The 17,104-nt window shown below is 47.1% G+C and overlaps 1 protein-coding gene across 1 annotated transcript in view; it reads right to left on the reverse strand.

Annotated features, from left to right (window-relative positions):
- Positions 1-2,470: 2,470 nt before the first annotated feature.
- AATF (apoptosis antagonizing transcription factor) overlaps positions 2,471-17,104 on the reverse strand; it is a 100,713-nt gene continuing 86,079 nt past the window's right edge. The window contains exon 12 of the mRNA XM_061177171.1: positions 2,471-2,759. Coding sequence (XP_061033154.1) covers positions 2,696-2,759 — 64 coding nt within the window. The 3' untranslated portion in view covers positions 2,471-2,695. The remainder of the gene's footprint in view (positions 2,760-17,104) is intronic.

Consider the following 17,104-nt stretch of genomic DNA (forward strand, 5'->3'; position numbering starts at 1 on the left):
CCCTAAAACAAGCCTCCGTCATAGGGACCAAGAGCCTTTGAAATATTTGGACTCTTTCACTTGGTTCACTTTACTCCCAAAAATCTACGCCAAAAAAAACTATGCCAAAAAATTTTAAAAGACAACAAACAAGCTTTATGCACAGATATTTTCCTTTAACATTATTCATAATAGCAAATAATTATAACAATTTAAGTGTTCAACAAGAGGGGATCTGGTTCAGTGCTGAAGAGACATGCCCCCAATGGAATTAGTTAGCAGTTAAAATACTTCAATGAGATCTGCAAAAATGTGGAAACAACCTTCCCCTCTACTATTAATATTAAAATGCAGAATACAACGTACCACTGGTTCTCAACGGGTGGTATACATGTGTTATGCGGAGGGGGACATGCTGCACAGGCATTTTGTTTTTACTGTTTTTAAAAGGGTAACATTTCAAACAGTCCAGAAGGAAAAACGAAGTCTTCCACCTGCACTGCTCCCTGGGCCCTCCCCCCAGAGAGGAGTCTACTGGGTATCACAGCATCTATACTGAAGAGGGCTACGAAGGAATACAGGTTAACTACGAGAAGGGGATCTTTCTGAGTGGTGGGATTACAGCCAAGTCTTATTTCCATTTGTTCCTTCCACTTTTCTGTAATTAATGTTTGACGTAAAATAAACTAAGATGAGAAACCAGCCTTAACTTCTCTATCCCGAAGGGCAAAGCCCATGGCCTGCTTCTGGCCCCGGGTGCAAACCGGGGCTGGGTGGGCCCTGCGGTTTCCTCACTGCTCTGATGGTGTCTTCAGGGGCTGTGGTTTAGGAAGGTCATGCATGAAGGAGTCAACTGGACAAAAAGAAAATAAGCCAACTCCGCACAAAAAGGAGGAATGCTTCAGTCAACACTGAAAAAGGGCCCTGGATTGAAACTCTTGATAACAGTTCTCAACTCATTTCAAAATCAGCATTAGCCACCAAAATGTAAAGTACTCGTTTTATTAAAATGCAAATCAATCAACTAATCTGTCTTTCTAGTAACAGTTGAATTGCAGTATCCGTGTCAATTAAAATAGTTTCCAATTTATTCTTGGCTGGAAGGAGGGTGGTCCTCTGAATTTTAAAATGCAAGCCTCCCTTTACTGAAAATTCTATCCGTTCTTTCTCATCTCTCCTGATTTTAATTCATTTTAATTAAACATGATGGACTCCAAATATTTTGAAGTACCTGCCTTAAATTTTTTTCATCAGGTAGAGAGTGATTGTGACAAAGGTTCCATCTCTTTAGGAATCGTAGGTCTGCATCATGCTCACGGGAAGTGCCGGGTTAAGAGGTTACTTACTTGCTGTTCTAACGTGGGTTTATCCGGGATCCTCAGGCTAGATGGATGGGGTTGGATGGTCTATATTTTAAAAAGTGATCACGGTGAAGGGAGTGACTGTGGGGGAAATCTTCTATTTCTGTTGAGTGAGCTTTTAGGTAACTGGAGACACACTGAAAATTAAACGTTTCCCTGACAATCAAGCCCAAGAGGTAACTTACCAAGACAAGAAAAACAGATCAGGATGTACCAAGGTCCAATTAATGTGAGATGGAGAAATCCTCCTCCCCCCATTTGCCCCGTCCGAGCCCAGCAGACACACTCAGATGTTAATACTAAACTGTGATGCAGATTACATTCCAGACTCACTTCGTTTGGAGCCCAGCCTCTAGGCGCTGTGTCGCAGTCCCCAGACACCACGTCAATGCAACGTGGGATTCCTGGGCACAAAAATCTGTCACTTGGTTTTGACATTTTAAAACAATACCAAAACCTGACTCTAAAAACAATGACTAGTTATTAACTACAACTGCCCTCAGCTGCCTGTACGCAACATTCCTTTAATTCCATAGCTCAAAATACAGATTTGGGCAAAGGACCCGGGAGATGGTCGGCCTTGAGTGCGGGCACGCACACATTACTTATGCAAGATCGTCTCATTGCATACTGACCACAGCAGGCCAATAAATCCCCCTTATGAGGATTTAATTTCCAGCTTTTGACCTTTGGATGAAAAACAAGTGAATCATTTCCCCCTGCTAGATTTACACCAGAGCTAATCTCAATAAAGTGATTTAGGAATGATGAGAATGGAAAAGGACTCTGGAAGAATCTTTATGGGTGAAAAGAGGAAACAAAAAAGAAGTCAGAGATTTGTATTTAGCAACAAATAGGCAGATACCTCCAAGCTACAATGCCTCCGGGGCACAGCTGACAGGTTTTGGGGGACTCCCTGCTCCTCACAGCCGCGATCAATCGCTAAAGGTGACTCACCCCGAAAGCGGCATCTACCCTAGGATTATTCCTTCCATGAAGTATTTTATATTGTGAAAGAAGGCCATTTGGCTGGGAAAACAATGAAAACCCTCCCAAAGAACCTGTCACCCTGCGGGAACGCCACATCACTCACTCTGTGCTGTTAAGGAATCGAGTGTGGCAGCGGCGGCAACAGTAAAAACACTCTTTATTTGTGGTGGTTCAAGGCCGTGGGGGGCAAGCCCTTTGCACACGGACGCACTGGTGACACAGATGCTGGATTCCAGGTTTCCGGGCACTCGTCAGGCCCGTGTTCTGAACAGCACACGTTCCCGGGATTTCCCGAGTTCGTCTATTTGGGGCTGGGTGTGTGGAGGTCCCGCCTCAGGCCTCGGGCCAGAGGGAGATGGGCGCCGTCAGTCCCTGTGGCCTTCGTCAGGGGGGCTGAGTTGGCCAAAAAGAGATCGATACAGCTCTGTCCTGGAAGACAAACGAAACAAACTGGTTAACGCGTTGGTTAACTTTTCAAGGTTAAAAAAGAACCAAGAAGCTGGGAAATACCCCAGTCTGATTCTTCCATTGGAAACACAGCCACATAATTAAAAATGCATCCCACAGCTCTTATTCACAAATACGAAGGAGGGAAGGAACCTAGAAGCGGCCAAACAGCAGAATATGTAAATAGTCCAGCGTGGCTGGATGCCCTGTCTCCAGGGAACGAGTTTTCTATAAGTTTGCCCTTTACACACAGGCTCTTCAAGTAAGAAAACAAGATTGAATATTTTAATAGGATGTATGAGACTGCCGCAGGAGGAGGAGGATTCAATCAGACATGGGATGTAGGAGATATAATTCAGTTTTCATACATTTTCTTGGACTTGGCAGTACTTGAAAAACAATGAAAATGACCCAGCAACAAGATTCCAATTACCAGCACACGTGCAGCTGCTCGGGCACCAAGGCTCTTCCCCACGCCCCGGCCCTTCCGCTATTCTCCATCTAATAAATAATTCGATTGGCTAATTTATTTCTAAAGCTGGGTCTGACGTTAAAAAAAAATCCTAACATGCCAGGGTCTTGCGTCCCTGAAAATGAAGTAAATGACCACTTGCCACCTCTGTTTCCACCACCACCTGGCCAAAGGCACCTGTCGGGGTGGGCGAGGCCCTCCCAGCACCGGCACCGAGCCCGCAGCTCCAGAACACTTCCCTGGATGGAGGGCAGAGTCTCCCTGCGGAGATGCCAGGAGCCAGGAGGGTCCAAGCAGGTCAAACCCACGGGGAGGCGGGGACCACGCCCGTGCCCTCGGGGAAGGAGGGAAGGCACCTGGACGAAGGCCATGGACCAGCGAGTAAACGACCTCGGAGAAAGCTGTGCCTGCTCTGCTTGTGTTTTCAAGATCTACAGCCTGCCCTCCTTGTTAGGAAAACAGGCTTTTCCTAACAGAACTGCTCTCATCATCTGAGAGTCATCATCAGCAAATCTGATTTTCAAAACAAAACAGAAGACAAAAAAAACCCCACCCTTCAAACAGCTATTTTTGGTCCAGCTACACTTCAACACAAAAACTTACAAGTCTGTTTTTGAAGTCACCTTACTATAGTGGTGTGTACCAAAAGAGACATAATAATTAGAAAACCCAGCAATAGGAACAGCATATTAAAACCTTTTGAAAGGGAAAAGTCTTAAAGAAGGAACCGCAGAAGCCACGGATATAAACAAACCTTATCATGCTGGGGACCACGTGGCAGGCAGGGAAAGTGCAGCCAGAAAACAGTGGGTCTCCTGTATTATTATAGGAATTTTATTCCAAGAATTTGCTGGTGCCCTCAGCCGACCATGGTGCCCCTGGACCTATAAACAAAGGATGCAGGTTCACCCGGAGCTCCAGGGTCTCTTTTGTTCCTGAGCTGTACACATCTGCCTGGCTCGGCCTTGGCCGGGCCCCGGACACGCGCGTACAAAGGCGGAAGGCAGCTTCAGACCACATGCAAATGAGAGGCAGGCAGCCTCCCTTCCAGAGGCAGTGGCTGCCAAATCACCAGCTCCATCACATAAAGGACAGCGATGCCCTGCCCAGGCGTCACTTTATCACGCGATGGCCTGCCTACTTGCCAATAACTACAAGTCTCTCTGGCCATTTCCACAAAGAAATTAAATGGTGTTAAGGGGAGAGTCGCCATGACAAAGAGGACAGTGTGGCTTTAAGGCTGCGACATCTGATGAGAGGGAGCTGCAGAGGCACCATGCCATTTAGCCCTTCACAATCATCCCTTCCCAGCCTCGCCGTGCTCGCCTGCACCAGACCCCATCATTACCACCGAGCAAATGCTTCCTCTCCGCGCGGTGACATAAGCAAACCGCCTGGGCTAACGCGGCAGTTACTGCCCGCAGCAGGGTTCACGTGTCAGGAGCAGAGAGGGAAATGCTGAAACCCATGTTTTGATAGAACATCATTTCACACTCAGGTGGGCAAAGCTGACAAACATGCAGCTGTTCATGGCAAAGCAACTTGGAAAGCTGAGTGGTCTGGGTTCTTAAAATATTTTTACAGAAAAGAGAGAAAACATGAGTAAGGGATTATTCCAATCTAAGAATCCCCAAGCAATTTCAACTTTAAGTCTTCCTCACCCATGACCACCAATCAGTGACCGTTTTTACCTTCAAAGTATCTCAAACTTCCCTGCTCCTCCAGGCTCCATTATTTCAGAGCTTACCATCTCTTACCCAGAATGCGGTGACAGCCTCCTAAACGACTTTTCTGTTCCCGTCTCCTCTTCCCCCGCCTCCATCCCCCTCAGCCCCAACTCTAAGGACTCTAGAGATGGACAAAGCAGACCCTCCTGGGGTCCAGGAGTATCACCAAGATGAAGACCCCCAGACTCCGGCCGCTCAGCTCGGCCCCAGCCCTTCTTTTTCCCTGCGGAGGACACGCCGGGGACAGAGCTGGGAAAACCACGGCCACGAAGGGTGGGGTCCAGGGTCTGGTCCTCGAGCCTCTCTGCGTACCCCCTAACAGAACTCTACAAAATCCCGCAGCCCCTGCACACATTTTTAAGGTGACATATAAAATTTTTCTTGATGAAGTTAATAGTCACAAAGGATATAATTACCACAAATCTGTGAATACCAACTTTTAAAATAACTCTTACATCCCTTTTGTAATACGCCCAATGGAAACTATATGCCATACTGATCTGATACCCATCATCACTCACGTAAACAACACATAAACAAACTCTTTAATTTGGAAATTTTACAGCATCTTTGTCTTTTTAAACTTGTATTTCCATTTGATTTTTCCCTACAGATTTTTGTCCTAATATAATTGTTTTATGCTTGAAAGTTTTTTATTGATCACACTATCATACTTCTTGGCCACAAAAATAAGTATGCAAATTGAAACACTTTTTGAAATTTGAAAAGTTGAAATATTTTAATTTCTTGGGACCATAAGGCTCTAAGTAATTTTTAAAAATTACTTCTGGATTGTGTTATCATTACTATTATTAGGATATAACTGATATATACAATAACAATATAATAAAATGTAGTATAATTTTGGTAAAATTTTAATATACATAAATATGTAAAATGTTACTGGAAATTATCTCTCAATGATATGGATGAGGCTTTCCCCTCCATTCCCATTCCATGGATGAATATAATTTATTGCTAGAATGAAAGAGGGTTCAGCACCAATTCTATTCCTATTTTTTAGTTTTTGTAGACAGAAGTGATGAGAAACCTTGCCACACAAACAAGTAGATGTGGGAATGGGAGAATTTTGTTACAGCAATGATACTCAATTCTTTTAATTCCTTCTGAATTAACCACCCCCCCCAATCACAGAGTGATCTACCACCAAAACTTAGTTTTAATGATCTACCAGCTGACAACTCAATTAGGTTCTCCTGCAATTTTGCTGAGAATAAAGACCTGGAAGCCACCTGACCAGCAGGGCTCTGTTACCCAGTCCTGGGTCACGGCCGGTCGCAATCCCTACACCGTATTTTGACCAGTCCTTTTGTGAGGTTCCCCACTCCAGAGTAACGTCCCATGTCAGGGTAAGGAGGGGCTTCGTGTCTGGAGAGGACAACCGTGAAAGGCGAGGGAGAAGGAGAACTGGCAGCTCCGGCTCGGGCAGGCTCTCAGGCAGGGCTGCTGAGAGCCTCTCAGGAAAGAGCTGGAAATCTGATTCCTGCCACCTCTCTGTGTCTCCTTTCTGGTGGGAAGATCTCTGCACGGCCCAGGAGGAAGACTGAGGCGGAGGGCGTCCTGAGCGTTGCCCCAGACCCAGGCAGATGCTAGACCTGGGGCCAGTGCTCAGGGCAGGGGAAGGCACCTGGAAAGAAACAGGATGCATCCATATCCCTATCCCATCCCAAGGCAGGAACACAAAACTAAAAACAGAACTAGGGAATGAAAAGCCACCATGGGACAGAGGGTCGGACTGCCTTCTGCTGCACAAAGCATCTTCCCCTGCAGCATCCTTCCTAACCGGCACTGAGCCACCCAGAGAAGCTGAACTATCAATCCTTCAGGTTAACCTCATCTCCATCCGATTCTCCAGGGTAAGTGTATAGTTTAATACTTGAGGTCCCCTTAAGGCTCTGCATAATGAAGTTGGTTTTTTTAAAATATATAATTCCTGCTCCCTATCACATTAAGAATCAAGATTTGAATCACTGAGCTGAAATGCCTTCCCCCCTCTGTCACCGTCCCCCCACACTCCTGGCCTCAATGGCCAGTGGGAATGTCCATTGTAGAAAATGTATTAATGTGGGTATCATGCAGGAGAATAACCTACAGAGTAATTAACAGGACTTGGACCTAAGGTAGAAGGTCGATAGCAGGGGCTCTTCCTTGAATTAAAATTTAACTTACCCTTTATTGCAACTACGAAAGCAAGTAATGAGCACTAACATTTTTATTTCTTTTAAACTGTCATTTAGGCTATAGGGGGATAATTATCTATCTCTAATGTAGTAAGGTTTTATAACCCTTAGTGAGGCATTTTCTAATTTAATATTTTTACTATATTATCATAAAACCTGTTTCTGGAAAAAAATGATCATGGATTAGCAGCCATCTTCCATAAAGACAGAGTGTGTGTGTGTGTGTGTGTGTGTGTGTGTGTGTGTGTGTGTGTGTGTGTGTGTGTGTGTGTGTGTGTACTGGGATTCGGCTTATTTATTATGTGACCCTTGTGAAGAGACTTAAGCGCGCCCGGTCGAGCTGGCTGTGAGATGCCATCACTTGAGTGGCGGGCGAGGTTTGAAGCAGCCCTAAATGAGACGCGGGTGGACGTGCGTCACGGTGCCGTCCAGCCACGTGCACTCCTCACTGACCGCGACACAGACCAGGGGCTTCCACGCCATCATCGGGGCAAACAGTACAAAGGAGTACCTGAACCCTGCAGAGGATCTGTGCGGGGGGGCGGCTGGCTCGGTCAGGAGCTCGCGGCACCTGGGACTGAAGGAGCCGCCCAGGCCTCGCCCCAGACACCCCGCTCCTCTCCTCCTCCTCCGGCCCGGACACCCCCAAGCTGCACCCCCCTGGCCCTGGGGCCAAAGGTGAGCAGACAGCAGGGAGAAAGCAGCCAGGCCACCGCTCCCCAAAGAAACCTGCACAGCCTCCAAAAGTACATCCCATTCTCCGAGCAAGTACAATATGCAGGGATTTCAGTGTGTGCCCCTAGAAACAATATCGCTGCTTTCCTGATTAAAACTATACACAGAATTTGTCCTTGATTAATTTGAGATTGTTCATTAGTTGCTTCACTGGGGGGGACAGGGGGTTGTCTTCCCTAAATATACAAGACGTATCCCACAGTGTATGGGGGGGGCCCTCCCACCCCCATAGGGGGGCCCTCCCACCCCCATAATCCCCTCCCCTTCCCTGCACACCCGAGGGCCCTGTGCCGCGTGCTTCTGCGGAACTTGATGTCTTAGACATACATTTGAGAATCCAAGGGTGACGAAATGCACAAAGGGAAAGTGAGACTAAGGGCTCCAATTCCAGCAGCACTCGTGTCCAGCAGAACCTCGAGGAAACCTGAATCCCTGTGAGTCAGTACAGACACAGCAAGAACAGAAACTCACACTGACCACTGTGGTTGCTGACTGCAGATGTACTTTTAAAAATCATTGGCAATGTTACTGATGCGTGTTTTTCACGTTTGTGTTTGGAAAACATTTTACTTATTAGTGCTGTAGAAGCTTATAAATGTGTATTAGGTGAGGATGGTCCCTGGCCTCAAAGTATAACACAAAGGTATAATAAGTTCATAAAACACACAGGAACGCCTATTTGCTCTGCTAGGTTTTCGTAGGATTACAGAGACAAGAACGACGCGGCGGAACCTGCGTGGGGAAGGTGAACGTATCAGGTAACTCCATCCGGACAGCCCACTCCGCTCGGAGAGGTGGCAATGTTCTCCCTCTCGCCGGGAGCCCCTCTGCTGCTGCGGGACCCTCCCACAGTCCAGTCCTCCGGAGCCAGGGGGGACAGCTCACTGCCCCTCCCCAGGGCAGCATTTCAACCACTGCTGCCTTCCCCTGACTAAATCTGGTCTCTTCTGGGTGAAAAGAAACAGTTCACTCCATTCCCGCCATGACACAGCTGGAGTCCTCCTGCTGGCCTGGCGGAACCCCTCGGAGCCCTCCAGGTTGCCGAAGAGCTGACGGGCAGGCCCTCGCTCTCCGAGCCCACACCCACGTGTCTGGACAGTCCAGGCGGCCCAGGTGCGCAGGGCGAGCTCTACCACCTCCTCTGTTCTCAGCCCGTCTTTTCCTGCCCTCACAGAGCTTCCAGTCTCTCTGTTCTGCCTGCCAGCGTGCCCAGGGCATCCCAAGTGCCAGCTGAAAAAGATATCTTGCCAGTCATCACTTGGCACCAAACCAAGGGGTCCTCCCAACCTAACCTTCTGGCTGCTTTGAGGTCTGCTCCCCAAATACTAGAGACGAGACGGCACCTCCCTTAACCTTTCATTCCTTCTGCTTCCTCTGACCCCAATCCATTCTACTCTGTATCAGAGACTTCACAGGCGAGAGAAAGACGCCTGAGAACTGTTTCTATGACCTAAGAGGGGAACTATATTGGTCCAGATGGCAGGAGGCTGCCCTGCGCTCCTGGGGGCCGCGTGCACATCACAGCAGCGGGATCAGAGGCAGGGCCCACACTCCGGGCCTTCATCTCTCAGGAAGCCTGCGTTGTGAGGAAGACAATGCAGGCGAAGGGACAGAAGTACGTCCTGTAAGGGAGGGAGCATCACGTAGGATGACGTAAAAAAAAACTACGAGTAGAAGACTCAGAATTCTTGAATGCAGCCGAAAGGCCAGCACTTAACAAAAAGTGGGTCTCGGGCTTCTCTCCCGAAACGCCGGCACAACTGCATACCAAAAAGTAACACACACACACACACACACACACAACCAAGAAACGTGAAAAGAGAAAAAAGCGACCTTCTCTTACTGAGGTCTTATTTCTTAACAGGATCAAGTTAGCAAAGTAATAGTGACTCAGAGAATGCCCTCACCTATCACTAATTACCTAAATCTGGACCCAAAGCAAATCTCCCATCAGAACCAGGCTCAACTCTTCACAAGCTCCAAGGCAGCCCACCGCAGCTGCCCAAATCTGCCACAAGGTGGCAGCACACGACGCATTTCTCAGTGGACCAGGCAACTAACTACCAAGGCTCCCAGCAAACTGTGGCCATAAATTACCTAGAGTGTCTGCTCTCCTCGCCATCCTCCCCAGTGCTTGAAGGAGACTCGGGAACGTCTGTTCCATTTCGCTCCTTTGGTCAGGTCAGAACCAGGTCCTTCAAACCTCTGCAAATGCTTTTAGCCCTACAGCTTTAAATTACAGATGATGACACGGCCTCTGGCCCGTCTCCTAAAGATCAGACAGACTCAAGATTTATAAATGTTCAAAGATGCAGGTTCAGGCCCCAAACAAAGGAACTGAACGGCTGGGAGGAGGAAGGAGAGGTGAGAGGGAGCGAGGGGTGAATCTGTAAAGGTTTTCTCCCCACTTGCACTCCCTCCTTGCTCCCAAGCCAGTTACAAGTTCACTCCACTTACACAAGGAAGAAAAACACTTGAAACTTCCATCATCCCTACCAATAGTTTCAAGCCTTTCAAATTCTTTTAAAGAAAAATAATTTACCTTGGTGGGACTTGCAAAAAAGTGGAGGGGGGTGGGAGGGACTGTTGACAAAAGGGATGTCGCCTCCTCTCCTGTGCATTAATATTCCATATTCCTGGGATGATTTCCACTTTCACAGTTTGACTGTTTTATAACAGATTTGACACGAGAAAAGACAAATGGCCTCACAAAGGAAAGACGACAAATCATCTCACCGCTTTTAGCGGGGTCTTCTCTTTACTTTTATTTATTTTTATTCCGTGGCTGGGCTGCGGAGCTCTCTGCCTTGCTGGCGATGTTTAATATTAACGCCACAAGCCCCCGCGATGCTGGCAATAGAGTTGGCCGGTGTTGTGTTTACGGCTTTGTGACTGCTGGCTTCAGGAAGATGAAGCTCCTTGTCCAAACAGCAGCCCCTCTAACAGCTCCTGTTAAAAGCCAGGGGATGCTTCACTGCTTAGATGTGAATCACTTCCTTCAACCCCACGGAAGGGGAGGCTGACACTGAGTTACATTTGTATCCCTATCAGAACCGCTGCCCAACGACCCAAGGCCGGGCAGAGGCGGGTGTATGATGCTTCTCTCAGCTCCAGTTTAAGGCTATTCTGAGGGGGTCAAAACACACAGAAATTAACAAGGGTATCTGTCCTCAACCCACAGAGTTTCAGCAAGGCATTCCATTACTTCTGGTGATACATTGGAGGACTTACTTTACCAAAAAATACCCAGTCCTAATCCGAACATAAAAGCAGCAACTACTGAGCACACAAACACCAGCCTGCAGGACACAAAGGCCACCATCCACACGCTCCCCCCAGGGTGCGACCGCCCGTGTTCTGTTTCTGCTCTGCCCTCTTGGTCTTTTTTATCTTCCTCCCATAGCCCTTCTCCTGGGTTCTGTTCTAGGCCCTCCTCCCTTCTCTCTCGACCCCTCCCCTGGCCAACTCATCCACGCTCTCAGCCCTGCCGATCTCCTGGGTGCAAAAGCCGCCTACGGCCGGAGGGCCCACGTCCCACCTTGGCACTGCGTCCAACTCCAATAAACTGGCCACTGACGGCACCAGGCCCTGCAGGGTGATTCTGCCACCTCAACTACCTTTGTTAATCATGGCAGCAGATTCTCTGTTATTCATGTCCAACACTTGACTGTTTTTTTTATTTTTTTTTTAATATATATTTTTTTTTTAATAAACTTTTCAGCTAATTGTAGATATTCTTTTTGTTTTTTTTTTTTTTAATTAATTAATTAATTAATTTTATTTTTGGCTGTGTTGGGTCTTCGTTTCTGTCCGAGGGCTTTCTCTAGTTGTGGCAAGCGGGGGCCACTCTTCATCGCGGTGCGCGGGCCTCTCACTGTCGCGGCCTCTTGTTGTGGAGCACTGGCTCCAGACGCGCAGGCTCAGTAGTTGTGGTGCACGGGCCTAGTTGCTCCGCGGCATGTGGGATCTTCCCAGACCAGGGCTCGAACCCGTGTCCCCTGCATTGGCAGGCAGATTCTCAACCACTGCGCCACCAGGGAAGCCCCGACTTAACTGTTTAATGGCAGGAAGCTACAAAGTTATAGGTACCAACACCACATTTTCTGATTAAAAAATAAAATCCTCCCTGAGATAGGGATCTTGTTTGGACGGTTCACTTACATTAACTGACAGAATGCAAACTGATGCCCTCCATCTGTCACTCTTTCTTGGTTTTTAATGGTTTCCTTCAAAGAACTTCCTCCTCTCCTCCGTAAATCAGAGAGAAATTTGGAAAAAAGGTTTCTCCCAGACACCTGCCGGGGCAACTATCCCCACGAGGAGTGCCCAGGAGCCATCAGCTTCCGGGTGTCTGCAACTGGCCACCTCCCCACCCACGCGCCTCGGTTCACCAGCTAGTCACTTAAGTCAGCAATCTGATGACCTCGGCCAGTTATGGGACTGGTTTTTAAAAGCCTGGCTGCTTCGTGCAAAATGAGAGGTCTGCGCTTCTGCCCCTGGAAGCTGGTGACTCTGTTCTGCGGCCCGGCTGCGCCTCCCCTGCAGGATGGAGAGGCGGGCGAGGACAAGGAGGCCAAGCGCCACCAGCGCCGTAGGAGAAAATGTGTACTGATCTCTCCCTTCTTGTAGAGGAGCACGGAGAGCTGAAGGACAGCTGCTCCTCCCTGCAGCCTTTCACATCCCCCGCCCGCCTCCGGGAAGCAGAAAGGGGCAGCTCCTGTGGCCACCAGGCTGCCGGGTCCACGGTGCAGACTCCAAACACCCCAGGCCATGAACGCCTCCCCTTCCTCGGATCCAGTAATTTCCCTCTCTGGGCTGACATTTCCTCATCTATATTGGAGAAGAAAGAGCCTTCAGTCTTATTTACCTTTTAAGTGGATGTGCCCAGAGGGTAAAAGAGTTAATGTTTATAAAGTGTTCTGCTCCCCAGAGGAAGACAATGGATAAAACACAAGGTGCGGTTGGCTCATTCAAGACCTCATTTCCAGGGTAGTTAGTAACAGCTTCCCATTACAAATGCCCTGCTTCTCAGCACCTGGAACTCGAAGTACACTCAGGCAATGCCCTTTACCTAAATATCCTTTTTTGCTGTGACACTTAATACCAACACTAAAAATAACAAAAGAGAACCAAGGACTATTATGCCTTGTTAATGCACGTACAGGAGCCATTCCAGAACTGTCTTCTTCTTAAACCAAACAAATCCTGAGAGCATTCCAAAAAAGCTGACCTGCAATGAGAACTGGTCATCACTGAGCCCTGTCTGAACACTCCATGTTTCTACAGTAACTAATAATTTGTAGAAGGGCCACCAGAAACCAAACCTGGCATGGTTATCACAGCCAAGATGGGCAGGAGAAAACCGACAGCATGATACAAGTTTGTGGTGTACACTCTTGGGAGCAATTGAAATACAAGAGTGTTCTTGAAAGATCTTTTCCCAGGGTTCATCCTAAGTTAAAAGACCTCCAAAACTCTCTAAGTAAAGGATTGGGCATGACAAGTCCCAGAGCTGGACTCTCCTTATTTCTAGGGCTTTTCCAATGTGGCCAGGAGCGAAGAACAACCTATGAGGCCGGCTCTCAGGCGGTGCGACATCCTCGCGTGGAGACAGAGCCCGCAGAGGATTAGGGTCCGCACGGCTGGTGAACTGCCGTGTACAGAGTGCCGTGGGAACAGAGCAAAGTGAGGACGGTCCCCGACTTACAACGGCTCGACTCAGGATGTTTCCACTTTACGATGGTGCGAAAGCAATGTGCACTTAGTAGAAAGTGTACTTCCAGTTTTGACCTGTGACCTCTCTCTTCCCGGGCCGGGGATGTGCAGCAGATCCCCTCTTGTGATGCTGGGCAGCGCAGCCCCCGGTCAGCCACACGATCACGGGGGTGGACAACCGACACACTGACAACCACTCTGTGCCCAGACAGCCCTCCCGTTGTTCACTCTCAGTACAGTATTCGATCAATGACATGAGACACTCAACACTTTATTATGAAATAGGCTTTGTGTTGGAAAGGCTGGTGTGTACCAAGGACTACGAACCCTGCAACAGGAAAGGATGCAGGCAGGGCAGGGGTGAGCAGAATTAAGAGACACAAGCGGGAGGAGGAGGGAGTGTGTCCTGGGACCTCGGGGGCCGGCAGGACAGCACAAAGAACATGCACACCAAACCAGGTGATGAGGAGAGAAAGGTAGCAGGGTGACAAATCACTGCAGGCCTTGAGTGGCAGGTTCGAGTGTGGCTTTTATGCTGTAGGCGACAAGGAATAGCATTTTCTAAGTGGTATTTTAGGAAGGTGCAATCTGGCAACGATGCACAGGACTAATTAAATCAGACGGGGGGTCAAGAGGCTGTTGGTGTTAACAGTCTATGTGGGAAGAAAAAAAATCTGGGCTCACAAAGAAGCCGTAGGACTGGAGAGTAGAGACCACTGAATGATATACGAAAATAAAGTTCCAAGCAGACCAAACGTAAGAAATCAGAAAAAAGCAAGAGAAAATATCAGCAAACAGCTCACCCTGGGATCCGGGAGGGAATGCCTATGCATAAACGCAATGAAAAACACTCCTAAGAAAAAGGTGTTATCTATTAAATCACATAAAAAGTAAAACTTACATATGACCAATAAAGATCGTTAATACCAACAGGTGAGCAAACGGGGAGAGCTACAAAAAATAGGAAATATGGTATATAATCATAATATGTAGAATTCACACAAACTGCAAAGAAAAATTAAACCCAAAGGAAAAACTGGACAAAGGATAAAAACAGAAATACAAATGATTAATAAACATAGACTCTTCAAGGCTATGATTAAATGAGAAAATAAACATTAGATACTTAGCCCAGTGCCTAGCACACTGCAGGGCTTCAGTAAAGTGTCACTGTTATTGAACTCTCCATATCAGCAAAGGTAAATGACATGAGCCTCAGGTGGGGGGAGGGGGGATGTAAATCAGTACAACCCATCACGAACCACTGAAAGTACATATATAACTGAATCACTTTGTTATACACCAGAAACTAACACGACATTGTAAAACAACTATACTGCAATAAAAAAAAATTTTTTTTTAGGTTTTTGCCTTTGACCCAGGAATTACCCTTCTACTCCTTAGAACCTAAAGATACAAGCAAAACCTAGAACATGGATTTCTATACAAATATGTTCACTGCAGCATTCCTTAAAGAGAAATGAAAACAATCAGAAATAACCTAAACGTCTAAATAAATATTCCATAATTGAATATTATAAAGTCATTAAGATGTCTTTAAAATATTTAATGGTATTAAAATGCTTATAATATAAAGTTAACTGGAAAAAGGGATTCAAACATATATGAATATATCTTTATAAAATATATACACAAAAACTTCTGCAAGAAAATATATATTAGTAGTAGTAATAATATTCAATTCCTAGTAGCAGGTAACATAAATTTCCTTTGTCGTTTCTGTATTTTCCAAATTTTCTTCCATAAGAAGGTTCTGTTTTTGTTTTTAAAAAAATAAATTGATTTATTTATTTATTTTTGGCTGCACTGGGTCTTTGTTGCTGCGCGCGGGCTTTCTCTAGTTGCGGCGAGCAGGGGCTACTCTTCGTTGCGATGTGTGGGCTTCTCATTGCGGTGACTTCTGTTGTTGCTGAGCACAGGGTCTAGGCGCACGGGCTTCAGTAGTTGTGGCTCGCGGGCCCTAGAGTGCTGGCTCAGTAGATGTGGCGCACGGGCTTAGTTGCTCCGCTGCATGTGGGATCTTCCCGGACCAGGGCTCGAACCCGTGTCCCCTGCATTGGCAGATGGATTCTTAACCACTGCGCCACCAAGGAAGCCCAAGATTTTTTTTTTTTTTTTTTTTGATGTGGACCATTTTAAAGTCTTTATCGAATTTGTTACAATATTGCTTCTGATTTATGTTTTGGTTTTTTGGCCGTGAGGTAATGTGGGATCTTAGCTCCCCGACCAAGGATCGAACCCGCATCCCCTGCACTGGAAGGCGAAGTCTTAACCCCTGGACTGCCAGGGAAGTCCCTTTTGTTTTTATTATAGGGGAAAAATGTAGTCTCTAAGGAAAGAAGGTGGCAGGCACCTGAATCCGGGAGAAAGAGAACTGTCAAGAGGAAATGGACTGAATACACTGGACCAGGTTTCAAAGCTAATTATGAGGTTTAGGGTCTTTGGAATCAAAGAATGGTGTAACCATAAGAGCAGGCCTGGTAATTCAGTGATTCACACTAAACTGTGAATGGCTTAACAGGTAAAACCTTCTTATATAGAAAGCATCTTTATTATAACAGAAAGAAACAATCATTTTAATCCAAACAAGTTTTTAATGGAGAGAAAGGCTCTGTGTATGTGTGCCGGGGGTGGGGAAGCAGCTTCCCTTTGGCACAGGATTCCCACGTATTTCTAAAAGCTTGCTGTCTGCCCTCTTAGCGCAGCAGGCAGCATGTCAGTCTCATAAAAGCTTGCTGACTTCTTGGGCTTCCCTGGTGGCGCAGTGGTTAAGAATCCGCCTGCCAATGCAGGGGACACGGGTTTGAGCCCGTGTCCACGAAGATCCCACATGCCACGGAGCAACTAAGCCCCGTGTGCCACAACTGCTGAGCCTGCGCTCTAGGGCCCGCGAGCCACAACTACGGAAGCCCGCACGCCTAGAGCCCGTGCTCCGCAACAAGAGAAGCCACCGCAATGAGAAGCCCACGCACCGCAACGAAGAGTAGCTCCCGCTCAGCACAACTAGAGAAAGCCCAGGCGCAGCAACGAAGACTCAACACAGCTAAAAATAAATAAATAAAATAAATAAGCTTGCTGATTTCTTGAAAACAGGTGCAGGGGTCAGGAGCCACACTCCCAGATGCATAAACCAGCTCCCCTACAAACTTGTTGTTTGTCTTCGGCAAATTACTCAATTGCTCTGTGCCTCAGTATTCTTATCATAGAACACAGATAATGTCAACCACTTTAGTGGTTTCTTATAAGGACCGAATGAAAATACATATGAAGAGTTTAGAACAGTGTCTGACGTATAGTAAATGTTCAGTAAGTGGAATCTGAGGGAGTTCCCTGGTGGCCTAGTGGTTAGGATTCCGGGCTTTCACTGCCGTGGCCCGAGTTCAATCCCTGGTCAAGGAACTGAGATCCAAAAAAATAATAATAAGTGGAATATGAAGTTATCATTCCATGCCATTT

The sequence above is a fragment of the Eubalaena glacialis genome, chromosome 19 (genome assembly GCF_028564815.1).
Source record: "Eubalaena glacialis isolate mEubGla1 chromosome 19, mEubGla1.1.hap2.+ XY, whole genome shotgun sequence".
Lineage (NCBI taxonomy): Eukaryota > Metazoa > Chordata > Mammalia > Artiodactyla > Balaenidae > Eubalaena > Eubalaena glacialis.